This window comes from Eriocheir sinensis, unplaced genomic scaffold (genome assembly GCF_024679095.1).
Source record: "Eriocheir sinensis breed Jianghai 21 unplaced genomic scaffold, ASM2467909v1 Scaffold861, whole genome shotgun sequence".
Classification (NCBI taxonomy): domain Eukaryota; kingdom Metazoa; phylum Arthropoda; class Malacostraca; order Decapoda; family Varunidae; genus Eriocheir; species Eriocheir sinensis.
Genome location: NW_026112232.1, coordinates 148,090 through 172,973, shown reverse-complemented (window position 1 = coordinate 172,973; position 24,884 = coordinate 148,090). Strand labels below are relative to the sequence as shown.

General features: G+C 45.3%; 1 protein-coding gene across 1 annotated transcript in view; it reads left to right on the top strand.

Moving 5' to 3' along the window:
• Positions 1-2,071: 2,071 nt before the first annotated feature.
• LOC126994742 (protein SpAN-like) overlaps positions 2,072-24,884 on the top strand; it is a 34,440-nt gene continuing 11,627 nt past the window's right edge. Inside the window, exons 1-8 of the mRNA XM_050854029.1 lie at positions 2,072-2,151; positions 11,298-11,333; positions 17,139-17,174; positions 21,232-21,288; positions 21,412-21,598; positions 22,032-22,219; positions 22,761-22,964; positions 23,847-23,973. Of these exons, the coding sequence (XP_050709986.1) occupies positions 2,089-2,151; positions 11,298-11,333; positions 17,139-17,174; positions 21,232-21,288; positions 21,412-21,598; positions 22,032-22,219; positions 22,761-22,964; positions 23,847-23,973 (898 nt within the window). The 5' untranslated portion in view covers positions 2,072-2,088. The remainder of the gene's footprint in view (positions 2,152-11,297; positions 11,334-17,138; positions 17,175-21,231; positions 21,289-21,411; positions 21,599-22,031; positions 22,220-22,760; positions 22,965-23,846; positions 23,974-24,884) is intronic.

Sequence of the window (24,884 nt, the reverse complement as noted above, 5' to 3'; positions counted from 1 at the left end):
AAAAGAGAGATCAATTTCGGGAGGAGAGGTGTCCTGATACCCTCCTCTTGAAAGAGTTCAAGTCGTAGGCAGGAGGAAATACAGATGAAGGAAGATTGTTCCAGAGTTTACCAGCGTGAGGGATGAAAGAGTGAAGATGCTGGTCGACTCTTGCATAAGGGGTTTGGACAGTATAGGGATGAGCATGAGTAGAAAGTCGTGTGCAGCGGGGCCGCGACAGGGGGGGAGGCATGTAGTTAGCAAGTTCAGAAGAGCAGTCAGCATGAAAATATCGATAGAAGATAGAAAGAGAGGCAACATGGCGGCGAAATTTGAGAGGTAGAAGACTATCAGTATGAGGAGGAGAGCTGATGAGACGAAGAGCCTTTGACTCCACTCTGTCAAAGAGAGCTGTGTGAGTGGACCCCCCCCCACACACACACATGAGATGCATACTCCATACGAGGTCGGACATGGCCCCTGTAAATGGATAGCAACTGTGCGGGGGAGAAGAACTGGCGGAGACGGTACAGAACGCCCAGCCTCGAGAAAGCTGATTTAGTAGATGAGATATGAAGTTTCCAGTTGAGATTTTTAGTTAAGGATAGACCGAGGATGTTTAGTGTTGAAGAAGTTGATAGCTGAGTGTTGTCAAAGAATAGGGGATAGTTGTTTGGAAGATTGTGTCGAGTGGATAGGTGGAGAAACTGTGTTTTTGAGGCGGTGAAGGACACCAGGTTCCTCTTGCCCCAATCGGAAATAAGAGTAAGGTCTGCGGCTAAGCGTTCTGTTGCCTCCAGCCTTGAATCGTTTAGTTCCTGTAGGGTGGGTCTTCTATTAAAAGAAGTACTTCATTGGTAGTTATTTCAAGGTTTGGCAATGCATGCATGTGATTTACAGTAATAGTATTGTCTTAACTGGTGTTGGTGGTGGTGGCGGTACGACTACTATATAATTATATTTTATAGTAATAAATACTGAGAAAAATATTTGTTTAACAAGTTTGCAAAACAAAATCACTAATTCGCCGTCACAATTAGGGGTCCAATTCCACTTCTGATCGCCTTCCTGTTGCTTATATATATGAAGAAAGATTTTAGATTATTTTCAAAGTTTGCTGCAATGTTTTCTTCATATCTACGCTTTGCCTGACATACTAATCTTTTAACTCGCCGCCTGGCTTCATGGTAAAGTCTTATGTTTTCGTGCGTGTTTTGTTCTTTATTTAACCTGTAAGACAATTTTCTCTCCTTAACTGAACGTTTACTTTCGCTATTAAACCAAGGAGGGCTTTTATTAGTGTTACTTCGCGTCTCACACAATGGGACAAATGTGTTCTGCTGAGTGAGTAAATGATTTTTAAAGCTTAGCCAGGCTTCCACTACGTTGCCATCATCTGATAGTTTTATTTCCGTTAGTTTTTGTCGGATTTCTACGAAATTTGCTCTTTTGAAATTGGGTACCTTTACTTTATTTTCAGTCACTGATGTTTGAGCTCCAATGTCGACGCGCATTAATCTATGATCGCAAGAACCGAGGTATTCTCCTACCGTGACATTACTGACTAGGTTATCTTGGGTCGCTATAACAAGGTCGAATATGTTATTTTGTTGAGTTGCTTGAGTAAACATTTGGCTTATGTAACTTTCTTCTAAAAAATCAATAATTCTATGTGACTCGCCTTCTGTACCTGACAGTGTCGCCCAGTCGATATGGGGGAGGTTAAAGTCTCCTAATATCAGTGAGTCGCTGTTATTAAGTGACTGCCTTAAAACATTGTACATTTCAACATCGAGAGAGAGAGAGAGAGAGAGAGAGAGAGAGAGAGAGAGAGAGAGAGAGAGAGAGAGAGAGAGAGAGAGAGAGAGAGAGAGAGAGAGAGAGAGAGAGAGAGAGAGAGAGAGAGAGAGACTAAACCTAGCCTTCCGGTTCAAAGTCATGAACGAATTAAAAATGCAGACACGTTTCTGAAATTGAATCCGTGGAAGTGATGGCGGGAGTGTGCGTGCCGGGGGGCGAGGGTGGCGGGGAGGGACAACTCTATGCCTATATAATGACAGGCTGAGAGCTGGATGACACCATTCCTCTTCCGGGGGTCGTTAGGAGAAGATGGGCCGTCCCATGTACTGGCTGGCATTTGCCTTCTGCACCCTCGCTCTTGCGTCCTCGAAGGTAAGTGTTTTATATATATATATATATATATATATATATATATATATATATATCTATATATATATATATATATATATATATATATATATATATATATATATATATATATATATATATATATATATATATATGTAACGTATACACAGTGAGTACGTAGGAAAACCCCCACCGAAACAGGCGTATGCCACTCTCGATGAGTTATATACGGGAATCGAGGAGGGTGCTGCAACCCACCAAAGACTCTTCCTGTCTCCTCTCTTTCGGTTACCCAGTTGTCTCATCAACACCAGAGATTAGTTTAGCATGCTCTCTAAAGACAAATCCTCTTACTATCCACTTAACACTACATACATGAAGCAACGCATACCATTTCTTCATTTTTATTCAAAATTTATGATTGCTTCACTAGAAAATGCCTCAGAGCTCCCGTTTAGAGGGGGGGGAGGCACAAATGCCACCGAGAGGACTCCCCTTTTGGCTTTCGATCTGAGAGGCGTCTTGATAGCACTTCTATTATATATATATATATATATATATATATATATATATATATATATATATATATATATAGATATATATATATATATATATATATATATATATATATATATATATATATATATATATATATATATATCAACTTCTGCAACATTCGCAGTCTTCGTTCCAATTTTCATTCTGTGGAGCATCATCTCTCCTCTTGTAAACCTCACCTTCTCTTCCTCACCGAAACACAGGTCTCGGCGGCTACTGACAGTAATTTCTACTCTGTTAATACTATCTCTATCCCAAATTTCAATCCGAGGCTGGATGTTGTGTCTACGTACGCAACGACATCACATGCTCTCGTGATGACCTAGACTTCATAATTTTCCATCATCTGGGCTGGAATTCACAAACATACTCACTAACTACGAACTAACATACATAACTACGCACTATTGATTTAGCGCCCGACGTTAGCGTCAGATTCACAAAGCAAACTTTAGATGGTAGTTAGAGGCGCGCTAAGTCAGCGAGGCCGCTGATTGGTTGATGACGTCATTGGCCTTGCAGCGAATCACAAGCATGTTCACAAAACCGTCAGCCAATCGTAGGGAGGCCCCTCCAGCTGCTGGTTCAAAAGAACCCGTTCTCTTTTTCCATTTTCTTTCTTTTAAGGCAAACTGTACTAAATCATAATCTAGGAACTATTATTTCGTTGTTTGCTGCACATTTACGTCAAGGTAACTCTGCTGTTCGATGTCTTGTTATCTAAGAACATGCTTAAGGGGAAGAAAAAAAAGATAAGGAGGAGATTGAGGCAGGAAGAGAGCAAATTAAAAATAATGTAGCACATATATATACCGAGGCAGACAATGACGGAAGGAAGGAACGAGGAAAAGTTAAGACTGTCTTGCCATATCTGCAGCCCAACTCATGGGCTGTCACCCGACAAAGGTCCATGGTCCCACGGAGGGACAAATGTAGAGATGGATGGATGATCGAATGGATGAGGAGGTAGGAAGATGAAGGAGGAGGGAGGTCTGGCAATCCCCCCCCGGCCGGGTGTTGCCATACCGCCCACACTTATGATGTACCTCTCAAAGTGTGTATATCTCATCATTTTATAAAGAAATGGGCTTCCTCTACTCGCAAAGTCATATTTCAAGGTGAAAAAGCGATTTATAAGCATTTATACATAAATATAATGATACTGTTATCGTTTACTACACCCCCGAGGCAGCAGTTATTTAGCGTCACACAGAGCGCGGTAAGGGATTGTGAATCCGCGCGCTAACCCGTGACGTCATCGATTAGTTGGTAGTTATTACAGCGCGAGCTTTGTGTATCGCAATGTTTTCAAAACTACGCACTTAGGGCCCAAAACTACGCACTAAGCCTTAGTGAATCTAGGCCCTGGCTAAGACTTCATTGTCACTATTACTAAATAAATTTGTGCGGTTTATTTCTCAATGATAGAGAGGTAGCTCACAAAAGGTACCAGAGCCTTCAAACTAATGCTAATTATGAACTTTACATTTCTGCCCGAAATCGTGCCAAATCTATTCTCCGACTAACCAAAAATTCTTTCATTAATAGAAAATGTCAAAACCTTGCTTTCTCTAACTCTTTCCGTGACTTCTGGCATCTAGCCAAAATATCTCCTCCAACTTCACTTCTTCATCTTTCCCTCCACTCCTCAGTCCTGACGGCAACACTGCCGTCTCATCTATCTCTAAGGCTGAACTCTTCTCAAACTTTTTCTAAAAACTCCACTCTGGACGATTCTGGGCATATTCCTCCTACTCATCCCCCCTCTGACTCCTTTATGCCTGTTATAAAGATTCTTCAAAATGATGTTTTCTATGCCCTCTCTGGCCTCAATCCTCAGAAGGCTTATGGACCTGATGGAGTGCCTCCTATTGTCCTTAAAAACTGTGCCTCTGTGCTGTCACCCTGCCTGGTCAAACTCTTTCGCCTCTGCCTGTCAACATCTACCTTTCCTTCTTGCTGGAAGTATGCCTTCATACAGCCTGCACCTAAGAAGGGTGACCGCTCCAATCCCTCAAACTACCGTCCTATTGCTTTACTTTCTTGTCTATCTAAAGCTTTTGAATCAATCCTTAACCGTAAGATTCAAAAGCACCTTTCCACTTCTGACCTTCTCTCTGATCAACAGTATGGGTTCCGCAAGGGGCGTTCTACTGGTGATCTCCTAGCCTTCTTAACTGACTCTTGGTCATCCTCTCTTAGCCGTTTCGGTGAAACTTTTGCTATTGCGCTGGACATATCAAAAGCTTTTGATAGGGTCTGGCACAAATCTTTGCTTTCTAAACTACCCTCCTACGGTTTCTATCCTTCTCTCTGTACCTTTATCTCCAGTTTCCTTTCTGACCGTTCTATTTCTGCCGTGGTAGACGGTCACTGTTCTTCCCCTAAATCTATTAACAGTGGTGTCCCACAGGGTTCTGTCCTATCTCCCACTCTTTTTCTGTTGTTCATTGATGATCTTCTTTCCAAAACGAACTGTCCTATCCATTCCTACGCCGATGATTCCACTCTGCATTATTCAACTTCTTTTAATAGAAGACCCACCCTTCAGGAACTTAACGACTCAAGGCTGGAGGCTGCAGAACGCTTAGCCTCAGACCTTACTATTATTTCCGATTGGGGCAAGAAGAACCTGGTGTCCTTCAACGCCTCAAAAACACAGTTTCTCCACCTATCCACTCGACACAATCTTCCAAACAACTATCCCCTATTCTTTGACAACACCCAGCTATCACCCTCCTCAACACTAAACATCCTCGGTCTATCCTTAACTCAAAATCTCAACTGGAAACTTCATATCTCATCTCTTACTAAATCAGCTTCCTCGAGGCTGGGCGTTCTGTACCGTCTCCGCCAGTTCTTCTCCCTGCACAGTTGCTGTCCATATACAGGGCCTTGTCCGCCCTCGTATGGAGTATGCATCTCATGTGGGGGGCTCCACTCACACAGCTCTTCTGGACAGAGTGGAGGCTAAGGCTCTTCGTCTCATCAGCTCTCCTCCTCATACTGATAGTCTTCTACCTCTTAAATTCCGCCGCAATGTTGCCTCTCTTTCTATCTTCTATCGATATTTCCACGCTGACTGCTCTTCTGAACTTGCTAACTGCATGCTTCCCCCCCTCTCGCGGCCCCGCTGCACTCGACTTTCTACTCATGCTCATCCCTATACTGTCCAAACCCCTTATGCAAGAGTTAACCAGCATCTTCACTCTTTCATCCCTCACGCTGGTAAACTCTGGAACAATCTTCCTTCATCTGTATTTCCTCCTGCCTACGACTTGAACTCTTTCAAGAGGAGGGTATCAGGACACCTCTCCTCCCGAAATTAACCTCTGATTTGGACACTCCTTTAACCTCTGTTCGGGAGCAGTGAGTAGCGGGCCTTTTTTTCTTTTTTTTTCTTTGCGCCCTTGAGCTGTCTCCTTAGCTGTAAAAAAAAAAAAAAATAACTGTATCAAATATGTGAAATTCTTTGACCACTTGAACTCTAAAGTGGAACACATTTTACTCTGTCTCCCTTCGTTGAAATCTCCGTCCTTCCTTTGTCTGTATATCCTCCTACCTATGAACTGACCTTTTTCAAGAAGAGTGTATCAAGACACCTCTCCACCCGAAATTGACCTCTCTTTTGGCTACTCTTTACTTTTATAATTTGTGGGAGCGGCGAGTAGCGGGCTTTTTATTTTGTACTCTTTTTGTTGCCCTTGAGCCGTGTCCTTTGATGTATAAAACAAAAACAAACAAACAAACAAATAAGTGTAGGATAATTCTGGGGGGAAAAGAGTATTGAGTTTAAATATTTAAGGACACTTTTATATACGCATGTAGGTATGGAAGGTGAGGTGAGGGAAAGAGCTGGGAAGGGCAGATAGGTAGTAGTGTGTTGGGGAGAGTTATGAGAGGAAACAGTATGAGCATGGGGGTACACAAGTGAATAGGTAACAGTATTATCCTGCCAACTCTGTCATATGGATCAGAGACATGGAATGCAGCACAACAATCAAGAATACGTGCAGTGGACATGAGTTATACAAGAGGTGCATGTAGTGGGTCAAGATGGGATGGAGAAAGTAATGAAAGTGTATGAAGGAAAAGAGAGAGGGAGGGACGGGTACCTAGGAAAGACGCGTAATGTACGTGTATGTAAATATAATATATAATAAATATAAATATAATATAATATAATTTAATTTAATCAGCCATGGGGGTGCGTAACAGCAGGAGAGGTATTAAAGGGTACAATAGGCGAAAAAGTTTGGGTGAGAGAGAGAGAGAGAGAGAGAGAGAGAGAGAGAGAGAGAGAGAGAGAGAGAGAGAGAGAGAGAGAGAGAGAGAGAGAGAGAGAGAGAGAGAGAGAGAGAGAGAGAGAGAGAGAGAGATTCACTGCCTCTTTCTTTCCAACAGGACGAGGAGCGTGCGACTCCAATCATTCTTGACGTAAGTACAGAATCAATATTTTTACTTTTGTTAAGTACTGCTTTTATTACTTGGGACTTCAGGTCTCCTGGGCCAAGACCAAGGTACAGGTGTTTGGAGGCTTGCTACATGAAGCAGTACACTTTGTTCATGCGTGTGGCGAGGACACTGAGATCGCGGAAAAGCTCACATATCTTGGTGGAGTAGTTCAGAACAACGGTGAGTCTCGCCAGGAAGTCTTGCGGCTGATCGGCCTGGCCCACGGTGTTATGGACTCGCTCAGCAGGAGTGTATGGCGCTGACGACACCTGTATACATAGAAGGACAAAGCTCCCAATCTTCCAGTCCTTTGTGCTCCCTGTCATTTCCTAAGGCTGTGAGACATGAATTGTAGAGTGGTCGAGTGGGTGAAGCGTGGTGCGCTGAGACGGTTTGGACACGTGATGAGCATGGAGGAGAATGAATTTGTGAAGAGAGTTTATGAGGGAAGGATTGAGGGAAGAGGTGTCAGGGAGAGACCACCTGTGAAGTGGATCAATAGGGTGAGCGAGCACTGGAGCAAGATTAGGAAGTAGCAGGATGGAGTGTGCCGAGAGGGAGTGCCAGAACAGGGAGACACTTCTGCCGCGGCCACCCCCTGGAGGGAACAGGGCGTCGGAGATACAGATAGAACAGATAGACGATATGAAATTATTAATGAAATTGTGTTAGAGGGAACAAAACGCTGCTGACAATAGGGAAATGCAATAGTGGACGTGGCGCTGCTGTCAGTTCTGGTGCAGATGTCCTGGACATCTTGCGTTTTTTTATTTTTTTATTTTTTATGTCTCCGCCTATAGCGCCGGTAGGCTTGTTTGAGGGGCCTGGATGGTATTCGGCCCCAGCCCGTTGTGGCGCAGGCAAGTGTTTATGTGGCGCCATCTTGCTTGGCTCATGCTGCCCCCCGGAGCTCATCAATGACCCTAACCTTTAGAGAGAGAATCTAGAGTCCGTGTTGATAGGTGGTCTTCTGGACAGCATGTGGGTACCTTTAGGCCACTCGACGGTGGCTGAAAAATCCCAGCTTGTGGCACCGGACGAGGCACGAACCCTCATCGTCCTGGACGCGGTGCCATCACGCTAACCACTCAGCCGTCGCCTTCCCGAACATTACTGACTAGATTACCTTGAGTTGCTCTAACAAGGTATTATGTGTTATTTAGTCGAGTTGGTTCAGTAACCATGTGACTTATAATATAGGTATTTATCCTAAAAAAAATCAAGCATTCTGTGTGTGTGTGTGTGTGTGTGTGTGTGTGTGTGTGTGTGTGTGTGTGTGTGTGTGTGTGTGTGTGTGTGTGAGAGAGAGATAGAGATTTACATAGATTTACATAGAAAATCAGACCACACAGACCCCATGGTCCAGACTTGGTGGTCTGTCCCCTAAGTGATTTTACATTAATCAGAAGACTCCAAAACGTTGCATTTCTACTCTTGTTGATATTAAGTTGAAGGAAGTGACGGTCGAGCTTATTTTTGAAGGAGTCAATCGTGTTACACTGGACCACTGACTGTGGAAGCTTATTCCATTCTCGCACTACAACGTTGGTGAAGAAAAATTTGGTGCAGTCTGAATTTACTTGTCTACATCTGAGTTTTACGCCATTGTTCCTCGTGCGCAAAGTGTCATCGATCATAAACAATGTTGATCTGTCTACATTCGTGAAACCATTAAGTATTTTAAAACATTCGATCAGTTTTCCTCGGAGGCGACGTTTCTCAAGAGAGAACATGTTAAGGGTAGAAAGCCTTTCTTCGTAGGATTTGTTGCGCAAGGAAGGGATAATTTTCGTTGCCCGACGCTGAACACCTTCTAATTTAGCAATATCCTTTGCATGGTGGGGAGACCAAAACTGTACCGCATATTCCAAGTGGGGTCTGACTAAACTGTTGTAGAGCGGGAGTATTGCATCTTTATTCTTGAATACAAAGTTTCTTTTAATGAAGCCCAACATTCTGTTCGCTTTATTTGCTGCATCGATGCATTGCTGTGAGAATTTGAGGTTTGACGCGATTTTGACCCCCAAGTTTTTGACGCATTGAACGCTTTTGAGTTTAACGCCGCGCATTTCGTATTCGAACTTCTTATTCCTCGTTCCAACTTGAAGGACCTGGCACTTGTCTACGTTAAAGGGCATCTCCCATCTATCCGACCAAGCTGAAATTTTGTGCAAATCCTCTTGGAGGCTTTGCCTGTCTTCGTCAGTGAGAACCGAGTTACCAATCTTTGTGTCGTCTGCAAATTTACTAATGCGGTTATTGAGTCCAACATCCACGTCGTTGATGTAAATAATGAAGAGCACTGGGCCAAGGACCGAGGAGGAGAGAGAGAGAGAGAGAGAGAGAGAGAGAGAGAGAGAGAGAGAGAGAGAGAGAGAGAGAGAGAGAGAGAGAGAGAGAGAGAGATACACTGCCTCTTTCTTTCCAACAGGACCGGGAGCGTGCGGCGACTCCAATCATTCTTGACGTAAGTACAGAATCAATATTTTCACTTTTGTTAAGTACTGCTTTTATTACTTGGGACTTCAGGTCTCCTGGGCCAAGACCAAGGTACAGGTGTTTGGAGGCTTGCTACATGAAACAGTACAGTCTGTTCATGCGTGTGGCGAGGACACTGAGATCGCGGAAAAGCTCACATATCTTGGTAGAGTAGCTCAGAACAACGGTGAGTCTCGCCAGAAAGTTTTATGGCGGATTGGTCTGGCCCACGGTGTTATGGACTCGCTCAGCGCGAGTGTCTGGCGTTTACGACACCTGTATACACAGAAGGACAAAGCTCCCAATCTTCCAGTCCTTTGTGTTCCCTGTCATTTCCTAAGGCTGTGAGACATGAATTGTAGAGTGGTCGAGTGGGTGAAGCGTGGTGCGCTGAGACGGTTTGGACACGTGATGAGCATGGAGGAGAATGAATTTGTGAAGAGAGTTTATGAGGGAAGGATTGAGGGAAGAGGTGTCAGGGAGAGACCACCTGTGAAGTGGATCAATAGGGTGAGCGAGCACTGGAGCAAGATTAGGAAGTAGCAGGATGGAGTGTGCCGAGAGGGAGTGCCAGAACAGGGAGACACTTTTGCCGCGGCCACCCCCTGGAGGGAACAGGGCGTCGGAGATACAGATAGAACAGATAGACGATATGAAATTATTAATGAAAGTGTGTTAGAGGGAACAAAACGCTGCTGACAATAGGGAAATGCAATAGTGGACGTGGCGCTGCTGTCAGTTCTGGTGCAGATGTCCTGGACGTAATAATAATAATAATAATAAACGGTTTATTGCATGAAGTACCCGGCAGCCCTAGAGCTGAAAATATACATCAGTGGAAGATGAAATGAAATGAATGAGACAAATGAACAAAGTAGCATGATTGAAAATAAAAAGGAAAATAGAAATAACAATAATAGCAATAATCATAGTAAAGATAATAATAATAATCATGATAATAATAATGATAATAATAATAGTAATCATAATCCTAATAATATTCATAATAATAATAATGATGATTGCATCTTGTCCTTACATCTGTAATATGTGGCAACATTAAAAACATGCAGCGCGCTGAACGTGTCATCAGTATTTTTCAGTAAGTGGTTCTACCTGTGTCTCCGTGGTTATGTTCCCTTGTGTGTGCGGGGGAAGGGGGGCATGCATGCGCTCTTGCCTGCTTTTATTGCCTATTTACATACCTTTACATACATAGAATCTAGAGTCCGTGTTGATAGGTGGTCTTCTGGACAGCATGTGGGTACCTTTAGGCCACTCGACGGTGGCTGAAAATCCCAGCTTGTGGCACCGGACGTTGGCACGAACCTCGTCGTCCTGGACGCGGCGCCGTCACGCTAACCACTCAGCCGCCGCCATCCCGGACTTTACTGACTAGATTACCTTGAGTTGCTCTAACAAGGTGTTATGTGTTATTTAGTCGAGTTGGTTCAGTAAACATGTGACTTAGGCATTTATCCTCGAAAATATGCATTCTGTGTGTGTGTGTGTGTGTGTGTGTGTGTGTGTGTGTGAGTGTGAGAGAGAGAGAGAGAGAGAGAGAGAGAGAGAGAGAGAGAGAGAGAGAGAGAGAGAGAGAGAGAGAGAGAGAGAGAGAGAGAGAGAGAGAGAGAGAGAGAGAGAGAGAGAGAGCTACACTGCCTCTTTCTTTCCAACAGGACGAGGAGCGTGCGGCGACTCCAATCATTCTTGACGTAAGTACAGAATCAATATTTTTACTTTTGTTAAGTACTGCTTTTATTACTTGGGACTTCAGGTCTCCTGGGCCAAGACCAAGGTACAGGTGTTTGAGGCTTGCTACATGAAGCAGTACAGTCTGTTCATGCGTGGGGGAGGACACTGAGATCGCGGAAAAGTTCACGTGTCGTCGCCAAGAACAACTATTTGACAAGGCTTTATGACCCTGGTGGTAGTTTGACCCTTCTTCTGTACCCTGAGCCTAAAAACACTCATTAGAACCTGATTGATATCCCCCTTTGACCTTTAGAAATAGCTGATGTGAGAAGGGAAAGTGTCTTGTAATACCAGCTCACATATCTTGGTAGAGTAGTTCAGAACAACGGTGAGTCTCGCCAGGAAGTCTTGCGGCTGATCGGCCTGGCCCACGGTGTTATGGACTCGCTCAGCAGGAGTGTCTGGCGTTGCTGATACTTGTGTTGAAGGATAAAGCTCCCGATCTTCCAGTCCCTTGTGCTTCCTGTCTTTCTCTAAGGCTGTGAGACATGGACACTGAACAGTAACTTGAAGAGGCGGATAGATACCTTCAGTAATAAGTGAATCGCTGGAATAACTTTGTGTCCAACCGGCGACTGCTCCGTGACACTGATTCGACATATATTAGCCGCATAGTCCGTCAACGCCAACTCCAGCTATACAGGCATGTGGCACGCTGCGCAGAAATCGACCTGCTCATCGGGTTGTTTTTATAAGAGACAACCCTGAGTGGAGGAGGTCAAGGGGACGTCCAGAGTTCATGGCTTGAGCAAATCGACAGATCTTTCCAGGAGGTGCTTCGGATGGAAAGGCGGCCTGCAGGAGACTTGAACGGAGGGACCCCGGGACTTGGCGTCGTAGGGAACGCGCCCCCAGGCGTATGCCACCATTTGTTGATTGAACGATCTGTTACTGCGGCAAGGGCTGCCTCTGCTACTTTACTACTACGAACTCTTGTTCCTTTGACTGCTACATCGACAACGTTTTTCCTTTTTTTCTCTATGGTTCTGTTCTTTATTGCTCCTGTTTCTTGGTGTGGCCTGATGGTCGGCTCCAGCCCATTATGGCGCAGGCGAGTGTTTATAGTGGCGCCATCATGCACGGGAGCTTAGGTTCAATGGAGCTGCCTTGTACAGGCCTACCGGCCTCTTACAGACTCCTACGTTCTTATGTTCTTATGTACTACTACTGATACTACTATTGCTGCTGCTGCTGCTACTACTATTACTACTGCTACTACTACTACTACTACTACTACTACTACTACTACTACTACTACTACTACTACTGCTACTACTACTGCTACTACTACTACTTTTTTTTCTACTACATAAATGATACCTCCACCCATGTTTATTTTCCCGACACATAATCATGGAGGGCTCCATAGCTTGGAGGTCATTAGCCCCAACTCTGTTCGCTAATGACTGTGGCATCCAACCATATCACTAATACTACCTGACACTAAATCACCTATCATCTATTACGTCTAGATCCCCCTTTCCTTCCCTACTCAAGTCACTCCCGACCCACCCTAATGTCACTCTCCACCACTGTGGCTTCATAGTCCATATTGGAGATGTTGGTGGCTTTTGGGCCAGAGTGTCTGGTGCCCCTGAGACACAGGATGGCCGACCTGAGCAGGGAGAACGAAAGGCGACACCTCATCCAGGCGACAACGTGGCTCCTTGGCTGATGCTTCTTTTCTGAGATTAGTTCCGCGAGGCGTGCGTAGAAGCATTGGGCCCTGGGACCCATCCCGCCGGATGTGGTGAAGACGAGGGGGGTGAAGCTGCCTTGATCCACATGTTGGATTCTTTCACCGTATGCCCTTGTCTTCTCCTGCTCGTTCCTGTGGTGGGCGGCTTGCAGGGGCAGCTCACGGTGACAGGCAGCCATCAGGTCGAATATGCGGATGTCCATGAACGCCCGCTGTCCGCGCACCCAGAATCCGCGGGCACTTACATCAACCCGTGCCTCCTGTGAGGTATTGGCTGTCCTGTACCGAAGGTGTTGGCCGTCCAGGGGAAGCAGTGCCGGCTCGGTAGTGACGTCTTGGCATACCTCCCCGAGCATGCTGGCTGTCAGATCCCTCACTTCATCGTGTCGAATACAGACGAAGCCTCCTTTTTTACATGTCATGGTGTGGGTGACATCATTTGGTGATCCACATGCACAGAGATCAGGCAGTCCCTCAATCGGCCAGCCATATCTCAGAGCAATGGCGTCGACAAATTCTTGTTTGTTGAGGCTGAAGCCCTTTGCTCTGATTGGTAATGACGTTAGCCAGTTAGAGGCGCCTGCCTCCTGTGCTGTGTGTATTTTTCTACCCATTTCTGTGGACAGGTGGTGTGTACTACTACTACTACTACTACTACTGCTACTACTACTACTACTACTACTACTACTACTACTACTACTACTACTGTTACTACTACTACTACTACTACTACAACTACTACTACTACTACTACTACTACTATCTCCATCTATTAGAGTTGCGTTGTGAGCGGTATATTATCTCATATCCTTTCACAAAGCAATTCATTGGCCCCACCCCGCCAATGACTGTGGCCGACAACCATCTTTATTTAATATTACAAACCTTACTAAACATATTACTTTTAAGCTAACAGAGCTTGTGGTTGATACGACTATCAACCACCGTCGCCTCAAAGTCCAGGTCGGCAATGCGGGTGGTTTTGGGTGCAGGTGACCTGGTTCCTCTCAGGCAGACCAAGGCTGACCTCAGGAGGGAGAAGGACAGCCTGCATCTCATCCAGGCGACCACACTGCTTCTTGGCTGCTGATTCTTATCCGCCAGTGTTTCGGCGAGTCTACTACTGCAACTGCTACTACTACTACTACTACTACTACTACTACTACTACTACTACTACTGCTTTTACTGCTGCTATTACTACAACTACTGCTACTACCACTACTACTACTACTACTACTACTACTACTACTTAGGTAGAGGCTGGTCTGTATTTGAGTCTGGATGAGCAAAGCAGCATCCTCAACCTTCCTGAGCTGTTTTTCTCTCTTTTTTTTTTTCTTTCCCAAATTCCTTGCTTTGGGTAGCCAGGTAAAACATCCTCTCAGCGGTCCAGCGTCCGTGCTCTACGGCTAGCACTCAGTCCAGTCCTTGATTTGGGAGGAGCCTGCACCCCCTCCTCCTAAAATGTCCCTTTGGTCCTAAAAAAAACGGCGTCAGCCTCGACCCCAATCCCGTATTGCTGGGGCCCGACCGTGCGGCACATTTGGCGAGCCTGCCGTCAATGGCAGGTGGAGGGCAAAGCCTATAGGACCCTTGCATCTTGAAGGAGGAAGGATCCCTTAACTCCTCTCCTTGTTTTCGGAGTGTCTGGGTAGGCGCAGAAGCGGCGCCCGACCGCAGAACCGGCCCCTGGATCAACCTGCAGTTGGACATAGTGGAACTCTGTGGACGAGGAGGCCTGGCAGAGCTGGATGGCTTTGTAATGGAGTAAGTGTTGGTCCAAATCGCTCTGGTGCCAGGAACAGCAACAGTTCTCGCCTCCTGCATTTTGTAAGGTCTAGAATGTTGAACATTGCAGGTTCTTAGGACCAGAGACCAGAACTGCAGAGCTGGACTTGATATAGGAATGCCGGAAGGGAAAGATTGACCACATTCCTCCAAATGCCCTTTGGTGGATCCTCCAGTCCTTTTTATTTTACAGCATATTAAGCAGCTTAAAGGAAATAATAATTGAGAAAAAAATTCCACTAATCACTGCCCCTATAAAAAGAAGAGTTCAGGAGAGTGGTCAAAAGAAAGGTCAATTTCGGAAGAAGAGGTGTCGAAATACTCGCCTTTTAAAAGCGGTCAAGTCGTAAGCAGGAGGAAATATAGAAGAAGGAAGGCTATTCCAGAGTTAACCAGTGTAAGGGATAAAAGACTAAAGATCCTGGTTAACTCTTGCATAAGGGATTTGGGCAGTATAGGGATGAGCTTGAGTAGAAAGTCGAGTGGAGCGGGGCCGCTGGAGGGGGAAGGCATGCAGTTTTCAAGTTCATAAGAACAGCCAGCATGAATTTATCGATAGAAGACAGAAAGAGATGCAACACTGAGGCGGAATTTAAGAGATAGAAAACTGTCAGTAGGAGAAAAATGGGGAGTTGATGAGACGAACAGCCTTAGACTCCACTCTGTCCAAGAGAGCTGTGTGAGTGGAGCTCCCCACACAGGAGATGCATACTTTATATGAGGGCGGACAAGGCCCCTGTACATGGATAGCATGTAAGGGGGCAAAAAGATCTGGCGTAGAGGAAGCTGATCTAGTAAGAGAAGATATAATAATAATAATAATAATAATAATAATAATAATAATAATAATAATAATAATAATAATAATAATAATAATAATAATAATATACGGTTTATTTAGGGAGAAGCAGCTCGAGAGCTGAAAATATACATATTATATATGGAGATCATTAAAACTACAAACTTAAAAGTAACTTAGGAGTAAAGAGTCTATGTGTTCAGGATTTTCACTATTGTGGGTATTGCACTGTTCTTCTACCTGTCAGTACGCGCACGTATGGGGAGCAGCTTGTTGTGGTGTCGGACATTGTGGCGGGGAGGGGGAGCTACCGAAAGCCTTTGTCAGACCCTGGCATAAATCTTTGCTTTCTAAACTACCCTCCTACAGATTCTATCCGTCTCTCTGTACTTTTTTCTCTAGTTTCCTTTAAGACGGTCATTGTTCTTCCCCTAAACCTATCAACAGTGCTGTTTCACAGGGCTTTGTTCTATCTCCCACTTATTCATTTGTTCATTAATGATCTCTTTAAAACAAATTGTTCGATATTCAACCTTCCGGCAAAGACTTCTCTGCATCTTTGTTTATATGTTTTGGCCTATGGCGCCGGTGGTGTGGCCTGATGGTCGACCCCAGCTCGATGTGGAGTAATCAAGTGTTTACAGTGGTACCATCCTGCTTGTCTCACGCTGCCCCTCGGAGGTCATCTTTGAGCCTCCCTTTAGAGAGATAATCTAGAGTCCGGGTTCATAGGTAGTCCTCAGGACAGCATGTGGGTAATCTTAGGCTACTCGGCGATGGCTGAAAACTCCCATGCAGCTGTGGCGGCGAACAGGACTTGAACCAGCTTCCTCGTGGACGCCGCGCCTTCACACTGACGGTTAAGCACTCTGCCACCCCTCCCTGACTACTCAACCCCAATTACCCAATATTTTTAACAGAAGACAATTTAAACAGGTATTGCGGACCTTTAGGCTGCAGAACGCTTAACTGAGACCTTGGTATCATATTTGAGCAGGGTAGAGATAACTTGGTGTCCTTTAATATCTCGAAAACTCAATTTCTCCACCTCTAAATTCGACAATGTTCCAAACACCTATCCCCTATTATCCGATATATCTCAGCTGACATTTTGTTTTACATTGAACCCTTTCGGTCAATCCTCAACTCGCTGTCTTAACTGAAAATTGCTCGTCTCTTACTAAATCAACTTCAACGAGGTTAGGCGTTCTGTATCGTCTCCACCAGTTGTTTTCCCATCCCAGATGCTGTCCATTTACTAAGACTTATTCCTTCCTCTTATGGAGTATGTATCTCATGTGTGTGTGTGTGTGTGTGTGTGTGTGTGTGTGTGTGTGTGTGTGTGTAATTAACCGCATAATTTTAGAGAGAGAGAGAGAGAGAGAGAGAGAGAGAGAGAGAGAGAGAGAGAGAGAGAGAGAGAGAGAGAGAGAGAGAGAGAGAGAGAGAGAAATACACTGCCTCTTTCTTTCCAACAGGACGAGGAGCGCGCGGCGACTCCAATCATTCTTGACGTAAGTACAGAATCAATATTTTCACTTTTGTTAAGTGCTGCTTTTATTACTTGGGACTTCAGGACTCCTGGGCCAAGACCAAGGTACAGGTGTTTGGAGGCTTGCTACATGAAGCAGTACAGTCTGTTCATGCGTGTGGCGAGGACACTGAGATCGCGGAAAAGTTCACATATCTTGGTGGAGTAGTTCAGAACAACGGTGAGCCTCGCCAGAAAGTTTTATGGCTGCTTGGCCTGGCCCACGGTGTTATGGACTCGCTCAGCGCGAGTGTCTGGCGTTGTCGACACGTGTGTAGAAGGACTAAGATCCGGATCTTTGAGTCCCTTGTGCTTCCTGTCTTTCTCTAAGGCATGAACACTGAACAGTAACTTGAACAGGCGGCCTTTGGTAATAAGTGTGTCGCTGGAATGACCCCACTGTGTCAAACCAGCGACTACTCCGTGAGATCTATATGACATATATTGTCCGCATAGTCCGTTAATTTGAATACCGGTGATACCAGTTCGGAAAACTCAGGTACCGGCAGTACCAGTACCGGTACCTGTTGGTGGCGCCAGTTTCGAGTATCACTTCAGTACCAGTACACTTAGTGCCGCCAGTACCGGTACTTAGATAATCGGCAGTATCCTAACAACGTATGCCTCGATTTGGAAAAGAAGATGAAGTTTACAAAATAAATGATGCTCAACAAAATGTAAATCCGTGTGGACTGCGAACGTTAAAAAAAATGGATACAATAACGACAGGATCCATCAAGACACCTCTTTTGGTCGTCACCTGAAGTGGGATCCAATTAAGACACTTCTCATCCCTGCCTAAGGTCGGAAGCTCTAGGCAGTGTTAAGAACGTGTATAATGTAATGCATCTTGTAACCTTTTAAAGGACATGACAACAGTAAATGAAAGAAAACATGTTAAGAGTATGCTCAGCTACTCCTTGGTGATATTTGAGACAGAAAGAGGACACAGAGTGTGAGGACACAAATGACTTCTTCAGGAAACACCCCCCCTCGGACCTTGCTGTGTATCAATCAGTCATTGGGGCACACCCGAGGTGCGCGTCGCACCCCGGGTGTGGAAAACTTCCGAGAAAGATGGAATGAGTGTCGAGTTTTTGCAAATAAAAGCTGGAGAATGGTACAAAAACATCAATTTTTTTTCTCATAAAATCATCATAAAAGAATCCATAAGACTGGGACATGCAGGCACCAATATACACAGACAAGGCAACGTTAGGAGAAATCGCCCTACCTGCGGAGGCCGTCACCTTGGCCCTTGTGCCAGTAGTGGGGGGGTCCCATTATCTCGGGCCAGTATGACACCCAGGTAAACCCGGTGGTAGCTGCGGGGATCACGTTTCTTAAAGGTCCCTCTAAACGAGAAAAATGAGAAAAAATCATCACTCACGCAAAACATTTCATAATATATATGAACGCATTTGTGATCGGTTTATGCATCATCTATTTTTGGGGGTTTATATTATGGCAAAAATTTGGCCCATCGCTGGTACACGGTAAAGCCACAAATTTGGCCCGTCGCTGCTACACGGTTAACCACAATTTACCTTCCCAGGTACCCAATTATTGGGCTCGAAAAGGAGAATAAACAGCTTGGCGGGTTGTGCGCCGACTGCCCAGTCAATTTGAAACCAGGTACGCGGATTCATGGGGAGGCGGTGGCTGAGTCGACAGAGTGACGGCGCCGCGTTCAGGAGAACGCGAGTTCAATCCCCGCTCGGTGCCACCAAGCTGGGATTTTTCAGCCGCCGCCGAGTGGCTTAAAACTACCCACATGCTGTCCAGAAGACCACCTATCAACCCGGACTCTAGATTCTAGGATTAAAGATGAGCTCCGGGAGGGCAGCATGAGCCAATTTAAGATGGCGCCACTATAAACACTCGCCTGCGCCAGAACGGGCTGGGTCGACCATCAGGGCCCACCGGGAAGAGGCCTACCGGCGCAATAGGCCGCGACGTAGAAAAAAAAAGAAAAAAAAAAGAAGCGTGCTAACCCCTAGAGCCTAGACCGTCGAAGCGCTTTGAAAGTAAGGAAAGATCTAACATAAGAAATAACCGTCCTATCAGCTTACTCTTAGTTATATATCATTCATATACGAATCACAAACAGCACAAAGGGGGGGGAGGCGGTGGCTGAGTGGTTAGAGTGTCGGTCCCGCATTCGCCGCGTCCTCGATGATGTCGCTTCGAATCCGCCGCGTCCTCGATGATGTTGCTTCGAATCCGCCGCTACCACCTGGGATCTTCCAGTCACCGCCGAGTGGCCTAAGACTACCCACATGCTGTCCTGAAGACCACCCATCAACCCTGACTCTAGAGGAACTGTTCAAGGGAAATAATAGGGGCTTTGTGGTGCAGTGGTTAGCACACTCAGCTCACAACGGAGAGAGCCCGGGTTCAATTCCCGGGCGGAGTGGAAAAAATTGGGCGGCTTTTCTGATACCCTATGCCCCTGTCCACCCAGTAGTGAATGGGTACCAGGTATTAATCGGGGGTTGTGTCCCGTCTCCTAGGATCTGTTCCCTTCTCCTATAATTCCTTCCCCTTCTGTCTCTCTCCGGCATATGACAACAGATGTTGCGCCGACTAAACCAAACCTTACAACTTTCAAGGGAAATAAAAAATGAGCTCCGGGGGTCAGCATGAACCAAGATCAGTTGACGCTACTATGAACACTTGCCTGCGTCCATGGGCTGGGGCCGACCACCAGACCCTTCAAGAAAGCCTACCGGCGCTATAGACCAAGATGTAAAAAAAAAAATAATAATAATAATCAGACAAATCAAATTCCTACTGTCGCGGAGAAGCCTCAGGCCCTGCAGTGGGTTATCCACCAGGGATCACTCTAAGCAGCAGATAAGGCAAAGGAGAAACCTAATGTGCACATATAACCTTTGTGTGGCACTGGATAACCTCACCTACTTATTCCTCTGAACTCCACTTACAGGTGCAGTGGTTAGCGTGCTAAGCTATGAATCTGCGGACCCGGGTAAATACCCCAGCCCGGACAGAACGCGTTCAACCCACCCAGCTGTTGGGGGCTTCGTGGTGGAGTGGTTAGCACACTCGGCTCATAACCGAGAGAGCCCGGGTTCGATTCCCGGGCGGAGTGGAAAAATTTGGGCGGCTTTTCCGATACCCTACGCCCCTGTCCACCCAGCAGTGAATGGGTACCAGGTATTAATTGGGGGTTGTGTCCCGTCTCCTGGGATCTGTTCCCTTCTCCTATAATTCCTTCCCCCTCCTGTCTCTCTCCGGCATATGACCACAGATGTTGCGCCGACTAAACGAAACTTTCCAACTTTTTCCACCCAGCTGTTCATCCTTCTTTTCGGGATGATCGAGAAATGATTACCTGGGCACACCTGGTGAACATAAACTGTGGCAATACCGGGCTTCATACTGGCCCGTGTCCCCGGTTATGAGTTCTTCCTACCTAAGTCTATATATACCAAGTCAAGTCACTCTGCTTCAAAACTGCGACCGGTACGCGCAGGAGGCGGTTTTGGGGCGGAGCAGCGGGATGACGTCACTTGGAGCCAAAAAAAAAAAATACCCGCCAGTTCAGTGGTGACTAAGTTGGGGCCGTGTGTGCACTCTGGATGTGCATTCTCGCCTTCTTTCACAGCGCGTTCAGGCAAGCCACTGACGAAAAAATATGTTTTTATTGTGCTATTGCGTGACTGTAATTTCAATGCCTACAAACGGCGGTGTGGGGTGTGAAGGAGGGCATGTTGAAGTGATTGATTTAAATTAGTCCGCCTTTCCTCGTTTTCTCTAAATCCCTGTTTCTACATTCTCTATAATTCTCTTATAGTTTGGCTCCAAGCAGTGTCACGCATAAACCACGCCTCGGCCGTGTCTCCTCCCACAAACCTGCGTATGACTTGACTTGGTGTATATAGACTTAGCTTCCCACCACAGGCTCAAAGGAAGCGATGGAGTTGAGCACCGCAGCCACGCTCAGCTATAGTGGATGCACCCAGCTTTAACTTCACCTTTATATTGCACTAATGTAAATATATTTTTTCTCTCTATAGGGGAGTGATGACAAAGGCCACGAGGGACCGGACGACAAAGCAGAAATGAGAGATCTGGTGAGTCTGAATAAAATTACAATGAATACGTAAGCACTCCGCAATACATAGTTTCATCACTCTTGTCTTCCTGTCAGCTATTCCGAATATTCTTTTATTCTTTCCTCTGTTTTTTTCACTAAGACACGAGACTTCATGGAAACCAATCCTAGTGTTGTTAACGGCCACCAAGTCTTTGAAGGAGACATGGTCTTGACGGAGAGCCAGTGGCGAGCGGTCAGGGAGAGGAAGGCCATTGCAGACCTCTCAGCGCGCTGGCCTCAACAGGGCGGCTTTCCCACCGTGCCCTACTACCTCGACACTACCGACTGTATGTAAAAACTATGTTTCCATTCACAAGCAGACAAAGACGAGCGTACAGGATGGTCGGTATTACAAGACACTTTCGCTTCTCACATCATCTATTTCTAAAGGCCAAAGAGGGGGTCAGTCGGGTTCTAATGAGTGTTTCTTGAGGTTCACGGTACAGAAGAAGGGTCAAACTACCACCAGGATCATAAAACTACTCCTGGAAATGCCCACAACTCTTACGAAAGCCTTGTCAAATATGTGTTTTTGGTAGGCGAAATGTCTTGTAATACGACCCTTAGTAAGAGTATTTGGCCTACTATCGAGATGTGTTAACATACTCAAAAGAACCTGAATTATAAATCTCGATTGTATACGATAGTTCAGTAACACAGCCAGTCTCTTTCTTCATACCATAAAAAAATGTTTGTTTTCGGTTTTCACCTCGGACTCAGCCGTCACCGTGGCTGCCATAAATGCAGCGATTGCTCACTGGGAGCAAAACACCTGCATCAGATTCCAGCTCACGTCCAACCTCGCTCAACGGCACGTCAGGTTTTTTGAAGGGTCTGGATGCTGGTCGTATGTCGGCATGCTGGCCCAGAATGGACAAGACATTTCTATTGGAAGTGGCTGCAAAGAAGTAAGTATACTATGGTAATATTATGTCGTAACACAATAAATTATATAGTTACTATAGCTACTGCCCTTCCCAATACCGCTCACTCTACACTGGTTCTGCTCCCATGACATACTCTGTTCCCTCAACATTTAAAACTTATGCCACTTGGTTTAACTGTCTTTCCATGCCTCTACTGATTCCTTGCATTAAACCTTCCCATGAAGTCTTCTCCAAGAAACCTTCCTCTTCTAAGAAACCATACGAAAGTAAATGAAATTCAGGAGTCGCAGCTGTCTGCACAGAAGATGACAGCACCACAAAAACATTACCATTGATAACTAAATAATAAATAGCAATAATAAGAGATGAGATAATGATGAATAACAATAACAAAAATAATGGTAGTTATTATGTGTGTGTGTGTGTGTGTGTGTGTGTGTGTGTGTGTGTGTGTGTGTGTGTGTGTGTGTGTGTGTGTGTGTGTGTGTGTGTGTGTGTAGTTATTTAGTTGCCAGAGGCTTGACAAAGTCTAAATAACATCGTTCTCCTCGACGCGGGTCAGCTCGGCATTGTCGCCCATGAGATCGGCCACGCCATTGGGTTCGTGCACGAGCAGAGTCGCCCCGACCGTGACGACTATGTGGTCATCAATTATGGCAACATCCAAACTGGCAAGGAAAACAACTTCAATAAGTACAGCACGTCAGTGGTCAACACCTACGGCATACCATACGACTACTCATCCGACATGCACTACGGTTCTACAGTGAGGGACTTTGCATGAGTATGGTTTCCTTCTTATCATGATGACTATACGTTCCCTTATTGTAAAACGTCTCGTCGTCTTTGGGCCAGTTTTACAGTCCAATACAGCAAGTTTGTGAGCTCCCCTACCAAACGGGGGCTTCGTGGTGCAGTGGTTAGCACACTCGGCTCACAATCGAGAGAGCCCGGGTTCGATTCCCGGGCGGAGTGGAAAAATTTGGGCGGCTTTTCTGATACCCTACGCCCCTGTCCACCTAGCAGTGAATGGGTACCAGGTATTAATCGGGGTTGTGTCCCGTCTCTTGGGGTCTGTTCCCTTCTATAATTCCTTCCCCTTCTGTCTCTATCCGGCATATGACCACAGATGTTGCGCCGACTAAACCAAACTTTCCTTTTCCCCAACCAAACACAAAATACGACGAAAATTCCTTGTAGCTCTTGTTGATATAAAAAGGTGGAGGGAATTTTAGGAAACTACACAGGAAATCTCTTTATTAGTATATCATGTAATGAGTAGAAATAGCGGATCATTGTAGTGGATATGGTTTGGTTTGGGCGCTTACAATGACAGAGGGCCAGTTTCACAGTTCCCCATGATGGGTTCATAAGTTCCCAAACCAATACCAGAGCCTTCGAAATTTCCTTGTATAGTGTCTGGTGTTTATATTTAAGTTCACAAGTTTTATGAAACTATACAGGAAAAGTCTTGTGTATTTAGTGTGGCATCGAAGACCTCACCATTTTGGATTGTATGGGATTCTATAGTTTGGTTCGGGCTGTTACGAAGACACTGTGTTGGACTGTGAAATCGGCTCAGAGTGTTGGACTGTCGAACTGGCCCTTAACTCCCCGCAGCAGACTCTCCCCTTGACACATTTTTCAGGGCTTCACCAACAACGGCAAGTCGACCATCGCCACCCTATATCCCTTGGCGCAGGAGCTCATCGGCCAGCGCACGGGACTCTCTCACAGGGACATACTATTGGCCAACACCATGTACGGCTGCATCAGTGAGTATGATATATGAGTAATTAAGGGGCAAATTTTCCGTCGATCTTTAGTCAAACCACGATTTCCGCTGGTGTGGTTCTCATTTGTTTCTTGTTATTGCTGGTGATGATGATGGTGAGTAATACCGTCGTCCTTCGGTGAAATCTACCGTAGCTTTGGAAGATCGCGGACACGTCAGAAAACCACGGAAATATGAGAACCACGCCAGCGGAAATCGTGGTTTGACTGAAGATCCACGGAAAATTTGCCCAGTGTAATAGCCCCTTAACTCGGCAGCTGCGGGGATCATGTTTCTTAAAGGCCCTTCCATCTAAGCGAGAAAAATGAGAAAAAATCAACACTCACGCAAACCATTTCATAATATATATCAATGCATTTGTTTATGCATCATCTATTTTTGGGGGTTTATATCATGGCAAAAATGTGGCCCGTCGCTGGTACACGGTAGAGCCACAAATTTGGCCAGTCGCTGCTACCGGGTTTAAAGAAAGGCGTGTCAGTGGAAGGGACAAACAATGAAACTCTAATGTAAGTAAGTCACGGCACATGCACAGTATTTTTTTATCCAGTTTCCCTTACCCAGATCTAGCTATGCTGTGGTATACGGTCACTGTTCTTCCCTGAAGTTGTGGCTGCCATTAATATTACTATAATTTACAAAATGAGTTGCTTAATCTTCCTATTGATAAAAAAAAGGGGTGTTATATTGAACGTATTGGAGTTCTAATTTCCACGTACAATTTTTTTTTTTTTAGGCAAAGAAACAAGAGAGTTAAGTGTAAGAGTGCTGAGTTGTAGTTTTCAATCTCCTTGGTAACAGAATAAATTTAATAAAATACTATATGAATTTGTGAAAAATGGTAGTTTCTGATTACTAAATACTTGATGCTCATTTAATGTTCGTTATTTT